This window comes from Rhinolophus sinicus, chromosome 3 (genome assembly GCF_057876585.1).
Source record: "Rhinolophus sinicus isolate RSI-liver-muscle chromosome 3, RSI-T2T, whole genome shotgun sequence".
Taxonomy (NCBI): domain Eukaryota; kingdom Metazoa; phylum Chordata; class Mammalia; order Chiroptera; family Rhinolophidae; genus Rhinolophus; species Rhinolophus sinicus.
This window is the reverse complement of record NC_142503.1, coordinates 193,290,323-193,308,699: the sequence shown is the minus strand read 5'-3', so window position 1 is coordinate 193,308,699 and position 18,377 is coordinate 193,290,323. Positions and strand designations below refer to the sequence as shown.

The 18,377-nt window shown below is 51.2% G+C and overlaps 1 protein-coding gene across 5 annotated transcripts; it reads left to right on the top strand.

The window, feature by feature from the left end:
* Positions 1-1,975: 1,975 nt before the first annotated feature.
* Positions 1,976-13,772, top strand: SERPINA1 (serpin family A member 1). Of its 5 annotated transcripts, none has more exons than XM_019745926.3 (6): positions 1,976-2,285; positions 3,716-3,819; positions 9,492-10,138; positions 11,345-11,615; positions 12,427-12,574; positions 13,501-13,772. In XM_019745926.3, the coding sequence occupies exons 3-6, from the start codon at positions 9,496-9,498 to the stop codon at positions 13,690-13,692; spliced, it is 1,254 nt and encodes a 417-aa protein (XP_019601485.2). In that variant the 5' UTR covers positions 1,976-2,285; positions 3,716-3,819; positions 9,492-9,495; the 3' UTR covers positions 13,693-13,772. The 5 variants fall into 5 exon arrangements, with proteins under 5 accessions (XP_019601485.2, XP_074183090.1, XP_019601496.2 ...); XM_019745937.3 differs by having other exon boundaries at positions 2,143-2,285; positions 3,716-3,823; XM_074326988.2 differs by having other exon boundaries at positions 2,165-2,285; positions 3,719-3,819.
* The last annotated feature ends 4,605 nt before the right edge of the window (positions 13,773-18,377 follow it).

The window sequence follows — 18,377 nt, the reverse complement described above, 5'->3', positions numbered from 1 at the left end:
ATTAGTGTTTTTTGTTTTTTTCAATTTTAACAAGTAGAGGATGAAGCTAGAGACGTGTTTTATTCCTTCTATTAACTATAATGTCACTTCCAGTGCATAGATTTTTCTTCTTATTCTCTGAGCAAGGATGGGGTGTGAAGACAACACACTGTGAATTAGCCAAATAGTTCAGAAAAAGCAAGAATCGAACCACACACAGGAAGTGGCTCCAGAAGAAAGAGGAAGGAAACAGGGCCCACTAGGGTGTTGCAAGTTGCAAGATTTGCAACAAGTCATGAGAAGATGAACCAGGGGTGCAACTTCAATTCATCACCTGGAAGTTAAAACCTAGAACATTTGACTAACGAGTTATGAGAAGACAGACAGTGCCGGTTATGTGAAAAGAGCAGGCCTGGTGTTAAACACTTCACAAGCATCCCCTCATAAGAACTCTAAGAGAAAGACTCATATTATCCCCATTTTACAGATGAGAAAGCTGAGGCTCAGAGAGATGAAATGAAGTCCTCCCCTGAATCCGAGTTGGCCCAGCTCCATCCACCCCATGCCCAATTCGGCCCTCTGAACCTCACACATGCTCAGAAAGATGCTAACTGCACCTGGGCCTGTGCCCTTAGGAAGCAAAATGAGCTCTTGGTCCCGGGACAAAGAGTGCTGCTCCCCAAATCTTCCTCCTGCTCGGTCCCCTGGGACCCGTTTGAAAGGTTTCCCAGGCCCAGGACACATCCCCAAAAAGCATACAGTGGTTGGCATTGCCTTAGGGCCCATCTGTGCCTGAGGCCGCCCTAATTCTCACATGTCATCATCTCATTGACTCTTTGCAAACCTGGGAGAAGTGACCATTCTTCTCACAGATGAGAAAACTGAGGCCCAGAGAGCTAACATGGCTAAGACCTCACAAAAAGAGACGGGTGGAGTTAAGGATTGAACTCAGATGCTAGCAACCAAGCCCATACCTGACCCTTACTGCCCTTTGAAGAAGAGAGCCAGTGCCTAGAGGGGCAATCCCATAATGAGCATGGGGGATCCAAGAGTGGGGGTACATGTGGCATACCTGTGTGTGTGCATGGGACAGCTTGGCTCCCACACTCCCCAGGGAAGTCTGCCAATGGGTACAGCACCCCTAAAGGTCACCATCGCTCTCCTGACCAGTCCAGGTCTCTGGTCCTTGATGTGCTTAGTCCAGGGCCCCTCGCACATTTCTCCCCTCTCTTCCTGTTGCAGACCTCACGCCTCAGCTATCAGGTTTCCCTCCCTCCTACTCCCATCTCTAGGCAGGGCCTATGGAGGGGAAGGGTGTCCCCAGGTTCCCATTATTTACAACCAGACTACAGGATCTTCCTCTGATGCATTCACTCCTAGGGAATTAGTCCAGACATTGCAATCAATGATTCCAGAAGTAACCAAGGGGACAAGACGTTCCCTACCATGCGTTGTGGTTCAAGGGACACAGTGCCTTCAAGAATGGCCACTGGGTTCCCCCACCCCAGGAATTTTGTGCTTTCTCGTTTCCCAGATCCTCTCACCCCCTTCTTCCCAGGACATGTCCAGGAGACCTCCCTGCAGAGGAATGGGGAGTGAGGGAGTGTGAGGATGCGGGTAAGGAAGGGCTGAGCATAGAGCCCTTGACTCAAAAGGGACACCCCTGAGCCCCTCACTTTCTCCAACTCCTCCTGCCCCCTCATCTTTCTTCATTCCTCCTCCAATGTTCCGGACTCCCTGTGATGTCTTGCATCCCTTCTGTACCCAGCCAGGGTCTGGGACACACACAGACCCCTCGCAGCCTCCATGGGGCTCCCACTGGGCATTTCAGAGGTGGCTGATCCTCTTCTCTCTACAGCTGGCCCTGGAAACCTGCCAAGATGCTGGTGCCAGGCCCTGGGCAGGAGGGGGATGCCTGTCATCCCCATTAATCCTCTGAACTGGGTGCCACCATCCCTCTTGCAGAGGAACTACGTGACTTGTCCTGGGTCACATAGGCCAAACAGAGCAGGAACAGCAGGTGACACACAGGACTGCCTGGGCTGGGAAGGGCCACCTGATGTCCTCCTAGCTATTGGCAGCTTTGTGCAAAGCAACTTCCTGCCCCAGTTCCCCGCCCCTCCCAGACCTGCTGCCTCCACCGGCCACTCCTTCCTCCTAGGCGGGCAGAGACTGGACACTGTGCTTGGAGCACGTGTGGCCTGCATGCTGCAGTCCTCAGCACCCTGAAGCTCCAGAGGAAGAGGAGGAAGAGCAGGAGGTTGGGGCGACAGGAGGCGAGGCCACCGCAGCACTCGGAATCAGAGGTAGAGGGAGGACAGCCCCCTATCAGTCCCCAGGCCACCGGGCTGAGGGGGCCGAGCTTGGCCATAGCCTGGAAGGTGGGGTGCTTGCTGTTGTCCATCCAGTGCGAGAGGTGGGCGGGGCAGCCGAGCTTGGAGAAAAGCCAATGTACAGATGGGGAAACTGAGGCACAAGGAGGTTAAACGGCTTACCTGAGATCTCATGGCCCATGAGTGGGGAGCCAGTTCCCTGGTCTGAACCTGTGTGCTAGACAAACCTGAAGGTCATTCACCTGGCAGAGTTCCACAACTGAGAAGGGAGACAAAAATGTCCTCACCTATGTACTCATTCAACAAATACCTGTGGAGTACACACTATGTATCAAGCAGGCGTGGGTGCGGGGAGGGTGTACGGAGTGTGAGGTGGTCTGCCTTAGGTTTTTAAAGGGGTCGCAGTCAAGTGGGGGCCTACTGGCCTCAACCCTGCACCATAACCCCTAACCTCCACCATGGCCCCTAAGGGCCTGCAATAGAGTTGGAATGGGGTCACATTCAATCTGAGGAAGATTCCAGCAGTATGTGGTTCGCACTGGTCTGCCAGAAGCCATATCCAGTGGAAATAGACAGGTCTGAGCCTGATGGAGAATTGAGTCTCCTTTTGCCCAGAGAAGCATGGAGAGCAGGGCTTCCAGAGGGTTGTGTAGACCAAAATAAAGAGCCTACTGCGGCACTTTACGTAAGTCATTTTGTATATCCCTGACAACCATGGTACCATAGGAAGTGGGACTTCCAAACCCCGACGGTGCAGGTGAAAACACCCTCTGGTTCAGAGAGGTAAAGCAGTGTGCCTAAAGCAGCACAGCTCTTCTTTCTAAATTTACTCTCTGACTCCTGACCTGTGCCCATGGCCACCCAGCCTAAAATGGTTATGTCCCCATCAGTCAGACCCCCGTTTCTACTCAAGGAAGTTGAGCGAGGTTTTGTATCTGACTTTGAATGAGCAGCCTGTCTATTATGGGCCTCAGTTTCCCTGTCTGACAAGTGGGCACATCACCTATTGCAGCCTCCACCCCTCAGCCCCCCCCGCCCCCACACACATACCCACTGCTCATGGCAGCAGTGCGTCTTCAGCAGCAGGTATTTCAAGGCTGCTCAGTAAATGGCAGCTCTCGCTACCGATAAGGCAGCCATGGAGAACTCCCCAGTGGAAATGTAGGGCCAGGAAAGTAATATTGTGCCAAAGTGCCTGAGTCACACCACCCCCACCTTGGATGCAGGATGCTGCGATTTACGAGCGGGACAATGATTCCCTTTGGTCTGTGGAGAGCGGGCTGTGCGCTGTCCAGGCCGAGCACATACAGGCAGCGTGGGCGGGCTGCTCATTGTCAGGAGGACGGACTTAGGCCCTGTTTGCTCCTCCGATAACTGGGTTGACCTTGGTTAATGTTCACCAGCAGCCTCCCCCATCGCCCCTCTGGGTCCACTGCTTAAATACAGACGAGGACAGGGCTCTGTCTCCTCAGCCTTGGTCACCAGCCGCGGCCCAGGACAGTGAATCGTAAGTACGTATGCCTTCCGCTGGGGAGAGTCTCTGGAGGGGGCTTCCGGGTTCCTGCATGCCCAGGCAGCACCCCACCCTCACCCCTGCCAGAGATGCATGGAAAGTGGAGTGGGGTGGGGTGAGGCCTCCTGTCGTCATAGCAATAGCATCCTGGAAGATCCTCTCCTGCTCCCAGAGCCTGCCCAGGGCCTCTCCAGTACCTACTGGTGAATAAACTGGCCCTCGATAAGCAGAAGTGGAAGTGGGTGTCTGGCTGTGGTGTCCTGCGACCACGGAAGGAGCACGTTTCTGTGGGCAGAGCTGCACCCTTCCTGCCAGTCGTCTCCACTGGCCTCACCTCTCCTACTGCTTGGCTGGGTATCTTTTCCTGTGCTACAGATGAAGAAATTAAGGCCCAGAGAGGGACAGTGGGAAGCCCAGGCTAATGAGGGGACGTGGCGGGGAGGCCAGTCCAGACTAGAAGCCCAGAGTCCCAGCTGCTCATCGGGCCTCCACCCTCTGCAGAAATGCTCAGAACAGAGCTGTGCCAGGCTTCAGCCTGGAGGGATCAAAACGGGCCTCCCTGTGCGCTGGCCTCTGGGTGTCCTTACGCGCAGAGCAGGATGGGAAACACTGGGAGGGGCACCATCATGGGGGCGCCGACCTGTGTTCCTGAGCCCTCCCTCTGACCAGGTGGCTTCTAGGCTTCTTGTAAGCAGTCCCACATTTAAGCCCCACAACAACCTTCTGAGGTGGTTACCGTGGTTACTCCCATTTTATAGATGAGGATGGAGAAGTGTATAACTTGCCCCAAATTACAGACCATCCAGGATTCAAACTCGGGCCACTTAGTTCCAGCACCCATACTCCTGACCCACTTCTTACTGCGAACATTAATTCTCTGGGGCCTTGGGCGCCACTGGGACGTGGGAAGCTCCACGAACGCTGGGCAGTCTCAACTTCTCTCTCCTCTTGGGCAAAATGTAGATAACCTTTACCTTCTTTCTTCTCACCCCAACCCCACTGGCCTTGACCTCTGGAGTGTTGAAGGATATGATTATTTCTGTCATTGGATTTTGGAGATGGGGCTACAAAGATGACCAAGGCCAAGGCAATTAGACTCTCATCTAGTGCTCTGAAAGACCCACAATGAAATCAGTATCAACTGATGCTTCCTGAGAGCTGACTGTGTGCCAGGCATTTCTTGGCACGTTGCACATATTTAAATTGCACAATAACTCTATGAGGAAGTACACCCTTATCATTTCAAGAAAACTGAGGTTCAGAGAGGTTAAGTAACTTATCCAATGTCACACAGCTGATAGCACATGGAACACAAGCATTCTGGCCTCGTAGCCTCTGAACTTAGCCACAAAGCGATGCTGCCCCTCTTCACTTAGCGGGCCACCTCTGCAGTTTTCTGTTTCAAGGCTTCTGGCTTCAGCTTGATACATAGAGAAAGGTTGAATGCCAGGTTCTGAAATTGAAATGCCTAGGGTTCAATCCCAGCTCCGTAAGCAACTAGCTCTGTGGTTTTCAGTAAGTTACTTAACCTCTGTAGGCCTCAATTTCTCCTTCTAGAAAATGGGGCTAATAATAATTCCCACCCAAAAGGGTAAGCTTTGAAGGAAGATTAGATGGAACAGTGCATATCAAGTACCAGATATTTACGAATTGTGATGATGACGACAGTGCTGTGATGTTTGCTGGGCATAGGGTTTGGCAGCTCATAGGCAATAAATAAATATTTAGAGGATTGAATTTAAAATTTTCCAAACTCAAAGGTGGTTCATTGCTGAGCAGGGGCTCCTTCTCTGGTCCTGGGCAATGTGCTGACTGGCCAGGAAGAAATCTGCCAGTTCTCCAGCGTGGCCCCTGCCTATATGCAGGTACAGGGAAGCTGCCACACCTGGTAGGTGCCCGCTCACCCATCACCTTGTTTATTTCTCACAACTGCCCTGTAAGAGATTCTTTTCTCCACTTTACAGACAGGAAGCTGAGGCTCAAAAAAGTGAAGTTGCTTGCCCAAGGCACTTGCCTGTAAGTGGCAGAGCTGGGTCACACCTGGGCTTATTCAATGCCAGGTTTCAGCAGGTTGTGACCTTGCACAGTTGTTGCCCTGAAACCCATTAGGTCACCGTCAGGCACTCATTTTGTGCTCCTGGGTGGACATGGTATGAGATTAGCCAAAAGGGATGGTTCCCTTCCCTCTACCCTACCTGCCACAGACTCTGGAAACATCATCACGGTGCCGTCATTCCTTTGGTCCATACACCTCCGGATGCCTCACTTCTACTTTCTCATCTTGGGGTGGCTTCCCTGGCACTAGGCTTTGGAGGGTGTGGGGTGCTGCCTTTGACAGAAGGGTGAGGAGAGAACAGAAGTCTTGGGCCCCCAAAGTTTTAAGAAACAGATTGGGAGGCAAAATAAAGCCAACAGGAGGCTCAAGGTCAGGGTCCCTTAGGGCCCAATTCTGACAATAGTAGAATCTGAGACCTGAGGACATGGCTGTCTCAGTCTGTAGTTCAAGTGGCGAGAAAACCAAGGCTTGCTCCAGCTTTGTCACTGACTCACTGTGTGGCCTTGGCAAGGCCCTGACCAGCTTTGGGCTTCACACCCCTTACTGCAGAGGGAGGAAGCCAGAGCAGGTGATCTAACACCCAGGAAGATGGGCTGGGGGCAACAAGCGCTCACCTAGTTGTAGCCCCTCTCCACCTCAGCCTCACGTCAGGCTTGCCACCTTCTAAGTGAGAGGGCACCTCACCACATCCTTCCCCATGGGACGTCTCAGTCAAGTTTGCGCCACCAAACCTGGCTGCCCCTCTAATTAAGAATCCAACGTTAGTGCCCAGGAACTTCAGTTAGGTCTTTCCCCACCTTGATTTATCACGTGGAGAGAAAATGCCCCAGGACAAGAAGATTTTTACCCAAGTCCAAGTGGACAGTAGTGGCCTTGTCAGGGCTAGAAGCCACAGCCTCTGGCCCTGAGGTCTTTCGGCATATTTCATGTCCCCACCCTGCCAAGGTCCAATCCCTCCTGATCTCTGGGTCCTGCCTGCAAAGATGGGGAATTTCCATGAAATCTGAAGGACCACACCTAAGATCTCTGATCTCTCCTGATCTCTGGGTCCTGCCTGGAAAGATAGGGAATTTCCATGAACTTTGAAGGACCACAGTGGGGAAGTCAAAAGAAACCTGAGGCAGATGGAAACATACAGAACTACTTTTAGTAAGATTCAGCTCTAAAACCACAGGCTAGTTCAAGAAAAATATAAACACATATTATGTAATGCATGGTCTGCTTTGTGTGGATTATTTAGAGGCATGAATGCCAGAAAGAAGGTGGTGGGAAGAGACCAGTTTGCTGCTTCTTTTTGTTGTTTTATTGGGAAAAAAACTTTTAAAAGCCCAAGGGAATAGATGAAACCCAGCCTTTCTTATTTCCAACTTTTTCCACTCAGGTTTTTATGTGCCCAATTCAAGGACTCCTTTGTCTTTGTATTTTATAAAATGATAGTTTTAGTTATGTGAGGCATAGCTAGCTGCGAGGTATGATCAAAAGATATGGTGAATGTTTAAATTTTTAAAAATTTATTACAGTAAAAGACACATTGCCATTAATCCCTCTCAAAATACTCTCCTTCTCATCAAACACACTTATCCCATCATTCTCGCCACTTTCTGAAGCAGTTCTGGAAGTCCTCTTTCATGAGTGTCTTTATTTCATGCTCTATCAGACGATGGTCCATGTCACACATCGCTTCTGGTATGGAAATTTCTGTCAAATAAAAACATACGGTGTGTCCTCATCCACCTGACACCATGTGATTTCTGGCTTTTATCCAAAGTCAAAATGCCCATGAAAGGGAAACGTTTTGAATTGATTCAGAACATGGAGGCAGCCATGACAGTGCAAGTAAAGACACTCACAAAAGAGGACTTCCAGAACCGCTTCAGAAAGTGGCGAGAACGATGGGATAAGCGTTTTCGAAGCGGGGGGGGGGGGGGTATTTTGAGGAGGATTAATGGTAATGTCTTTTACTGTAATAATTTTTTTAAATTAGTTTCAGGTGTGCAACACAATGTAATAGTTAGACATTTATACCCCTCACAAAGTGATAACCCTCCTCCCCCAATCTACTACCCCTCTGTCATCATATATAGCTGTTACAGTTCCACTGACTCTATTCCTTATGCTGTACTCCATGTCCCGTGACTATATATATATATATATATATATATATATATATATATATATATATATTAAATTGTAGTTGACATTCAGTATTATTCAGCTTCAGCTTCAGGTGTACAGTGCAGTGGTCAGGCATCTACATCATCCATGAAGTGGTCTCCCTAATAAGACAAGTGTCCATCGAATACCCTACAGAATCTTTACAACACTATTGATTCTACTCCCCAAAAGTAATACATTTTTTTTTATTTCAACATTCACCATATTGTTTGGTCACACGTCATTTGCGGCCACAGGCACGTCTTCCTCTGCTTGCACCTCGACATCCATGAGCAGAGCAGGCTGTGCCTGGGGGCTGCAGACAGGCGCTGGGAATATCTGGGGTGGAGGGAGCTCTGTGGGGCGAGCAGGGCTCCGTGTCGCTGCTGTGACAGTGACCGTCCCTACATAGAATCTGCTCCTGCTGGGTCAGCCACAGGCCTTGCCACTCCCTCCTGTCTGTCCCCACCCTCACCCCCAGCCATGGATCACATTTCCCTCCCTGCCTATCCTCTGAAGGCTTCCAGTTTGAACCCCCGACTAGCCTCTCTCTCATCCAGCTGCTCTCTCAGAGCCCCTCAGTGTAAGACTTGATGTCTATACTTATTTCACTAAGTTCTCCTAACAACCTCACTCTCTATATGAGGCTAAGTGAGGGCCAGAGTGACTAAATGATTTGTACCGAGAAACCAGGTCTGCGTGAAGAGAAAAACGATGCTATTTCAATAACTGCCCCTCTCCAAATACACAGAAGCCCCCACTACACAAGAAAGGCCCGTGTCTCGAACACCCAGTCCTTGCTGAGCCCAGAGCTGGGACACACACAAGTGGTGACTGGGATAAGCAGCTACGCTGACTGCAGGGACGACACCACATTTGTATGGCCGAGACCACAGACTCATTGCGAGGGCAGCCCTCTGGCCGTAAGGGCTGAGGCTCACGTGACTGTTCAGGGGACACAGCCCCCACCCCCACCCTGAGTTTCCTCAAAGCTCTGCTGTGTTCTGGTTGTACGTCCTTGTGTAAGATCCTCCCCTCTGGGCAGTAGCCTCTCTGTCCACCAAATAACGGGGTTCGATGGCAGTGCTCCTAGGGCTGTTCCGGATCCAATCATTCTCACGTCTAATCTGGCCACTTCCTGAGTATCATGTGCATGTACCTTATGCTTCCTGTTCTTCAGTTACCCCTTTTGTAGAACAGGAGCTTTGGCACTTGCACCTCAGGGCCATTGCAAATGTCAGTGGGGACACTGAGAGTGTGAATTCCAGACCCAGACTATCCGGGTGTGATTCCGGTGTGAGTCTTCCAATGATGATGACATAGGCAAGTGCTTGGCACAGGGCTGGCACATAGTAGATGTTTAATAAACTCTGGATGCTTTTCATGGTGTTAATCAGTGGCCAGGGGGACTCACCACGTGCCTGACTTGGGTATGGGTCCCCTTCTCCTCTTGCAGGACAATGCCATCCTCCATCACATGGGGCCTCCTCCTGCTAGCAGGCCTGTGCTGCCTGGTCCCTGGCTCCCTGGCTGCGGGTCTCCAGAGCGACGGTGTCCAGGAGACAGATGCATCCAAGCACGGTGACCAGCCGGCCAGCCACAGGATTGCCCCAAACCTGGCAGACTTCGCTTTCAGCTTCTACCGCCAGGTGGCCCATCAGTCCAACTCCAGCAACATCTTCTTCTCCCCAGTGAGCATCGCCACAGCCTTCGCGATGCTCTCCCTGGGGACCAAGGGTGAAACTCATACCCAGATCCTGGAGGGTGTAGGCTTCAACCTCACCGAGAGAGCAGAGGCCGATATCCACGAAGGCTTCCGGAGTCTCCTCCACACCCTCAACCAGCCAGACAACCAGCTGCAGCTGACCACCGGTAATGGCTTGTTCATCAGCGAGAAGGCGAAGCTAGTGGATAAGTTTTTGGAGGACGTCAAGAAACTGTACCACTCAGAAGCCTTCTCCATCAACTTCCAGGATTCCGAGGAAGCCAAGAAACGGATCAACGATTATGTAGAGAAGGGAACCCAAGGGAAAATTGTGGATCTGGTCACAGAGCTTGACAAAAGCACAGTTTTTGCTCTGGTGAATTACATCTTCTTTAAAGGTAGGTTGCACAACTAGCCTGAGCTTGTTCCCATGGAAAGAAACATCCCCAAATATTCTCAAACAGTCAGTTTTTAAACTTTCCTTGGCAGTGCACGATGTGATATGGCTGTGCACCTCTGCATGTGTTATTCAAGTGTCCTCACACAACCACTAAAAAACTTTCCATGATGAAGTAGGTTAGGGAGCGATGGGTGAAACAGTGAAAGCGCCATGTTCCTGGCAGAACTTCAGAGCCTTTTACGGTATGAACGTTCTCATGTGCATTGCACGTCCCTACCAGGGAGGGAGGGAAAACATGCAAGTGTGTCCTCCAACAGAGAGCCAGAAAAGCAAACTTTAGCAGAGTGTGTGAGGGAATAGCGTTTCATGGAACAACCTAGAACAACTCTAGTGTAGTGGAAAGAGGAACCCGTGGGGCCCAGAGGGCATTCTGAGGCCGTTTAAACAGTCTATGGAAATAGCCTGGGGAGGGGCGGTGACAGTCAATGTCAGGGGCTGCTTCCTTCACACTGTGGGCTCCGTGATCTGAGGCGGATCTGAGAGCAGCGAGGCTGGAGTCAGCCCATCATGGGTCCCAGGTGTGCTGTGGGACTTTCCGCAGGTCTTGTTCCCTCTGCAGCCTCAGTCTCCCCCTCCCACCCAATGAGAAACTTGAACTCAGGGGACCCCGAGGTTCCCATCTCCTCTGACTTTACAGGATGGTGACAGTCAGTGGGGACAGCAGGGAGGGAGATGGCCAGGCCCCTGCATGTCACATGTTGGTCCAGGAAAAGGTCATTAGAGTAAGAACAAGAGTGATTTCCCTGAATGCCAAGAACCGCCAATTAGCAAGGGGCAGGGAGACTCGGACGAGGAGGTGCCACGTATGACTGACACCAATAATTTTCGTTTAGAAGCTTCTAAGCAGCCCTCAATTAAATAAGCATGAAATGCAAGTTCAAAGCGCACGCTGCCCAGCCAGGCTGGCATCCCTTAGCCTCTACAACACAGAAAATCTGGACCCTCGTCTAGGCTGGTGTCATCCTCACAAAAGTCCCTTCAGTGGACGGATGTGCGTTTTCGCTCCATTTTACAGATGGGGAAGCAGAGGCTCAGAGAGAAGCATCTCATTGAGGAGGCTCAGGGCTGCTTTACTCTCCCACTTGTTCCTAACCCCCCTACCCACCCCCGCCACCGGCTGACTTGCACCCTCCCCTCTCTCCAGGCAAATGGGAGAAGCCCTTCGAGGTTGACCAGACCACCGAGGAGGACTTCCACGTGGACGCGGGCACCACGGTCAAGGTGCCCATGATGGTGCGCCTGGGCATGTTTGACCTGCACCACTGTGACACGCTGTCCAGCCAGGTGCTGCTCATGGACTACGTGGGCAATGCCACCGCCTTCTTCATCCTGCCGGACGAGGGGAAACTGGAGCATATGGAGAACAAGCTCACCAAGGAGGCCCTCACCAAGTTCCTGGTGAAGAGACACCTGAGGTGACTGCCCAAACCATAGGCTGGCCTGTCACACCAGGCCTGGCCACGGGGCGGGGGAGAGTGGACTCACCTTCCGTGGGTCAAGCAACTGTGTGTGGCCTTGTGCTTGCAGACACAGAGGCCAACGTCCATTCAGGTAGCACCAGCCAGGCTCCGTGAGATGGATGGTGTCCACAGCTGAGGAGGAAAAGGTCCTGACCTTGGGGACTTCCTCCACAGCATGGACACTGCCTCTTCCTGGTACCCACACCAGGTGCAGGGAGAGTAACACCAATACACGCCATGAGAAACCCAAGAAGGGAGCGATGGGCTTCCTGGCAGAGATGGAGTGTGGAGTGAACAGATAGGAAGTCCATGGCTAGGATCATGTCAGGCCCTTCTCGGGGCCATACTTTGTCCCCATGGAAAACAAGAGCTGAGCCATCAGCCCCAGGCAGTCACTCATCACTCACTGAGCAAATGTCACTCAGCACCTGACCCCACACCCCACGTTCCCCTGGGATTCCACCCACAGAGAAGTCCCCGTCTGAGGGTGACCAAACCCGCCAGGGCAGGGTGCAAAGTGCCTCCACAGGACACCCGGGGTCTGCCTGGACAGCTTCTCAGAGGAGGTGGCATTTGAGAGGTATTGCAGCACAAGGAGATCCCTATCGTTCTAACACTCTCCGACACAGGCATAGAGGACCCAAGCTTAGAATAAACCAACATCCACCTCCACTGAGCAAAGAAGCAGGGCGCTGAGTGGGAGAAATGACCAGAAAAGGAAACTTCAATGCTGTGAAATTCCTTTGTTTTCCCACTATTATGACAGATCTGCCACTTTACATTTGCCTAAACTGTCCATTTCTGGAACCTACGATCTGCAAACCGTCTTGGGCAACCTGGGCATCACCAGAGTCTTCAGCAACGGGGCTGACCTCTCCGGGATCAGTGAGGACATACCCCTGAAGCTGTCCAAGGTGAGTCTGTCCGTGGTGTCCATAGGTCAGAATGTGTAAGGAGACTGCAGCTCAGGGGTGAGCTGAGCAAGGGCCAAGGGTCGCAAACACACCTACAGACTGAGGTGGCCGAGGAATGCCACTGGATCCACCAAGATTGGGATGTGGTCAGATGGCTGACTGGAGGAGGTGGCCTCATGTGCTTTGGACATTTTAGGGACATCCTCTGAGGTGGTGTCACTGACCCTCTGCCTCATCTTTGGTCAGGGCCTTTCCTTCTTTGGGCCTCGATGGACCCATATTTACAAAGACAAAGTTAAGGTCAAGGATTTCAAAGCACTTTTGGCCCCCGTGTTCAGTGACATTGGGAGCTATCGATGAATCACCGAGTCTGAGTTAATGAGCGATTTGGGCCAAAAATGCCATTTGTTCAGAAGAATTAAAGGTGACCAACTACAGTTCAATACAGGCTACAAACTGAGTGCCTGGCTGTGAAGGTCCCCATCAACGTCCTGGCCCCCCAGGAGCTTAAAATCTAATACTACAAACAAGTGATATGTCAAAGAAGACAGAAAGTTCAAGTAAATGTTGTACCTCCTGAGGTGGTGGGTTGTTTCCGGGGAGGCGGAGAATGTGGTCAGGAAGGAGAAGTGAGGGTGTGCGGTTGGAGTCAGGCACAGGCCTCGAGAAGGTGGATACAGGGCCATGTGTCCCCTGCAGGGAGGGATGACACGGCTGGGGAAGGACAGGCTGGTGGGGACAGGGCCAGTGAGCCCCTCCCTGGGTACCGCTCTCCTCTTCAGTCCTTGCTTCCAGGTTGTGTGGGGGGGAGCCTGTGGGGGGGGGCCGGTGAGCCTGTGGGGGCAGGGAGCCTGTGAGGGCGGGGGAGCCTGTGGAGGGGGGAGCCTGTGTCTGCTCAGAACAGGCCTCTGCTCTCTCCCCTGCAGGCCCTGCACAAGGCTGTGCTGACCATCGACGAGAAAGGGACAGAAGCTGCTGGCGCCACACTTGGGGAAGCCATGCCAATGTCCATTCCCCCAGAAGTTGAGTTTAATAGGCCCTTCGTCATCATCATCTACGATAGAAACACCAAGGGTCCCCTTTTTGTAGGAAAAGTGGTGAACCCTACCCAAAAGTAACTGCCTCTCTGGTTCAGCCCTCCCCTCCCAGGCCAGGTCCCCTTCCTAGATGACAATAAAGAATGACTGGCCCGGCCAAACTTGAGTGTGACGTGTGCCAATCCCTCATCGTCTTGTCTGTGAATCTCCCTGTATGTCTCCAGGATGTGTGTGGGATCCAGGCCGAGCGATCTTTCATGTAGCCACTATATTAACGTGTATTATATTAAACACTTACCCTGTCCAGGCACTGTGCTCGGCCAAGGGAACAGTGGCTGAAAGCCACCGTTTACTGCCTCTTCCCCAATCACTATGGAAAGGCTCCATGTTTCCAGTCTTGTCTGCGAATTGCTCAAGGGGAATCACACGCTCAAATTCCAGTCCAGGGCCCATGGCTCTACCAAGGAGGTCCACCAAGGGTCCCCCAAGTCCTCCTGCTCAGCCTCTACCTCTGTGCCCCCGTGAGAGCCTCTCACCCTGCAGGGCGGCTGGCACCTGCCACAAGGCTGCCTCCCTGGTGCTCCCAGCCTGTGGGAGCCGCCACGTGTCCAGCAGCGGAGCTCAAAGGCCAGGGCCCCTTTTCATCCCACATTGTCACCTGGGCCAGGCTTGCGCCCCGACTGCTCACAGGTCTTTCTGCAAACAGCTCTGGCTGATCTTTCCAGGAGTCCTTTCCAGTGGGATTGGACTGGGAATATATATTCTGTCCTTGTCATTCCATCTCTGCCTCAGGTCCTTCAAAAGCATCTTCCTAGAAGCAGGTCTTTTCTCCCCAGGGGAAGACAATGGTCTCTGCTCTTGGTCTGTATCACCTGTTCAAACTGACCAGGAGGTTCAACCCCCAAGACACGTACCCTATGTCCTCTTGTCCTCCCTCAACATATGGCCAAGATATCTTGGGTGGCTGTGGAAAGTCATTCCAATGATTCTTTGGTCATGGGAGAGGAAGTATAGCAGACCCCTGACCCCCACTGACCCTGCCTGCCCTCCCTGGCTGAGCTCTGACGGATGACACATTTTATAGATGGTCTTTGAAGGGAAACCACAGCTTCTGGGCCAGAACTAGAGGCTGCCCCAGGAGCAGCCCTTTTCACCAAGGCTCCTTCTGTGTCCACAAGGCTCCACATGGCTCCTTCCTGTGTCCAAGGCCCTGCCGAAGGGCTACAGCAGTCAGGACGGCTGGCTGGGCCCCCAGCCTGAAGGAGCGAGCTCGCGGGGCTCTCAGGGGATTTGCTTGTCCTGGGGAAGGGCTGCTCCATCTCACACAAATCTAGTAATCACCGTCTAAGCCACTCACTGGGTTGAATGTACACCTAAAGAACATGGTTGAGTCCTAGAAATGCACACCTTTTAAGTCAAAATGGCCACATATGTGCAGTTTTACATCATTTAATATAATGGGTTCAACTGTTTCCTAAATAAGCCTCATATCCTCTTGAGTTTTCTCTGTGTAGAGACTTCCAGTTTCCACAAATCCCAATAATGATATGAACATTGTCAAACACCTACAGTGATGCCAGACGTGAGGGTCTAAGGACCTGGATCAAGTTCAGACTCTGCCACTTTCCCGCTGTGTGACTTTACTGAGTTTGCCAAACCTCTCTGAGCCTCAGTATACACTCATGTGTGGACATAAAACGTACCTTGAGTGGGTGTGAGGTTCACACTGAATAGTTAAAACAGCTTGTAAAGAACAGAACAAGGTGCCGATGTCAGGGACTTTATTTGTGGCATGCTGAGCTTCTAAGCCTGGCTCTCGGGAGGGGTTATTCAAGCATTTTCTCACTGAATTTTCATAGCAGCAGTGTGATGCCGTGAGCAGAGCTGCTTTTTTTTTTATGACCATTCAATAGATGAGGACATGGAGGCTCAGAGAGGCTAGCTGTCTTGCTCATGGTCATGGAGCTAATAAGTGGCTTTAGGGCCTTCCTTGTTCCTCCAAACCTCATGTCACCATGCTCCCTCTCAGACGGCCCCACTGGACTTATGCAGAGCTGAATTCCTCCTTCAAGTATAAGGAAAGCTGGGGCCGACAGCACATACCTCTGCAAGAGAAACACCCCTTGGCCCCAGTGGGAAAGTGGCTGAGCTGCTACAGCTGTTCCCACCGCCCCCCAAGTTTACAGAGTGCATAGCCCTCAGCAAGCAACCTGCGCAACACTTCACATTCCCCAAATCGGCATTTCGTGGGAGGAAAGGGGCAGATGCCAAGGCCAGTTGGAACTCCTGAGAGTCCAGGGAAAGGCCAAGAACGCTGAATGAGCTGGGTGTACTCACCTAAGATACCATCATTTCACTTCTGAGAATGGCCTGTCCTTACATTAGTCTGCACTCTGATTGGCTGGGATCCAATTCAAATTAGCTTAAAACCCCAGAGGGGAATTCATTGGCTCAGAAGGGAATCAATAGGGTTCATCATGGGGTGGGCAAAGAATCAGGGCCACCTTGTCAGAAGGATGACGAGAGTGTGCCACCAATCAGTCAGGACAGCCAGGAGCCTCAGCTTTGCCTGCTCTTCAGAGCATTTAAAATATATCCACTGTTTATTTATCTACCTCCTCCCTTACCAGGGTCAAATATAGGGTGATGGAAGGAGAACTGACTCTGGGTGGTGAACACACATGCGATTGATATATAGATAACATATTACAGAACTGTACACTTGAAACCCACATAATTTTACTAATCATTGTCACCCCAATAAATTTAAATATATATATATATATATATATATATATATATATATATATATATATCCACTAGCTCTCGAAACCAGTCCTTGAAGGACATAGGCTAGGAATCATTATCCCCAATATACAGATGGGGAAATGGAGTTTCAGCAGGTTGGAAAACCTGCCAGCCAGACCTAGAAGGCAGGTCCCTCATTTAAGCCTGGGCTGCCCCGACAGTACGCATTTTCCAGACATCTCAGACATTATGAATAATTCCAACCTCCCAGTTCACACAGGGTCCACCTCTCTAGCCTAACACCAGCTGAAGACACAGCTTCTGGGGGTTCGGGACTGGTCCAGGTCAGTTTTCCCCTCCAGCAAGGACCCAGCTCTTCTCTGAAACACATGAGAAGGAAACACACAGGCAGGCTCCAGGCTGAGGCGGGACAGCATGGTCATGACATTTGCACCTCTCCATCAGTTTGCAAGGAAAGACACACCAATTCAATTTTAAGCATAAATAACAAACTTTTGAGTTTAAGTGCGAGCTCTGTCCTGACTGGGACATCTGAGCCTCATTCATAAAATGAAGACAAAAGTCAAGGAAGCGTCTGGGCTCTCACACAGGTGCACTGGTTCAGAAATGGGAAATACAGATCACACGTGGATTTCTAGCTCACGTGCTCCCTTTATCCTCTCCACAAGCCCAAGGAGTGGGCATTTGTTCAACAAGAAAACACTCATATTTCCTGCGTATCTGCAATATCCTGGGGATAGAAAAAGGAGGCCCAGGACCCACCCTTGAAGAACGCTGATCTGTGGTGGTAGATAATGGGTAACAAATCAGGCCTTGCAGCGTGGTGAGAGTGCATGGTCGGAGTCCTTCCAGAGCCATCAGCGACAACCCACAAACATCCGCAAACAACTTAGACAACTGAGAGTTCCTTCAGAAGCTGGGGCCTTTCTGTAGTTGTTCTCTGTTGGACATTCATGACTGGTGCTGCAAGCAATCACGCGGCCACACTCATGGCCAGGCCCTGCAGGATTGCGTTGGAATGAAATCAAACCAAGTCTTGCAGGACTAATGGAATTAGAGCTTCAGGGTGGAGAAATCAGAGGAAGGCCCTCTCACCAAGGCATCTCCCTTCCCAGCAAGGACACAGGCAGCAAATCAGGGTGCTAGCCATCGAGGTTCTGAGCAATTTGTTACCGCAGCAAAACCCAGCCCATCCTGACTGATGCAACTAGAATCGAGAAAATGCACTCAAAGAAGCCTTCACCTAAGAAGCAAGCCTTTAACGACAGCTAAGATAACAAAGGACAAGGAAAGGTAGAAAGACAAACCTCAGGAGGGAACTGGAAAGAAAATGTCGGAACAAACCCACGCCAGGGGGAAACAGTCCAGGTGGCCATTGTAAGCATGTACTAGGAAATTTGGGGGATGTGAGGTGGAGTCGCATGGGAAAGGGTAACAACAGGACAGTCCCACAGGGAAATCCTGATGCCAGATGGGGGTGACAGATAATACCAGGGACATTTGGTCTCCATGACCAGATGCTCCCTTGGTACTTTTTATCACTTTGGTTACCTGAGAACAAAGCGAACACCAGGCATCCTACATCAGCCTCTAATTAGTGTAGAACCCTGGCCAGGCCATTTGGTCTCTGTGTGCCTCAGTTTCCATTACTGAAATATGAGAATGATGAGACCTAACTCATTCAAATTTCTTCTATGGATTATTCTGTGAAGTGTGTCTTAGTGCTGGTTCTTACCAAATGTTAATCACTCATCAAGTCTGCAGATTCCAAAAGTAATAGTTTGGGGCTAGCTTTCCACTTTCCTGTCTCTGGAAAGAGTAAATTACAGATATTCACACAGTTGGCTACCGTGGACGCTGAGCGGGAGTCAGACAGCCTGGGAGCTTTCCACAGCCTACCACTAACATTCTCCGGGAGCTGGAGAAGTCACCTCCCCACTGCAAGCCTCGGTTTCCTCACCAGCGAAACAGGAGCATTAAGATCCTTTAAGGTCTTT

Coding starts and splice junctions, on each gene's coding strand:
- SERPINA1 (XM_019745926.3), top strand. CDS start 9,496: ATGCCATCCTCCATCACATGGGGCCTCCTCCTGCTAGCAGGCCTGTGC. Junction 10,139..11,344: donor GAATTACATCTTCTTTAAAG/GTAGGTTGCACA, acceptor CCCTCTCTCCAG/GCAAATGGGAGAAGCCCTTC. Junction 11,616..12,426: donor CTGGTGAAGAGACACCTGAG/GTGACTGCCCAA, acceptor CTATTATGACAG/ATCTGCCACTTTACATTTGC.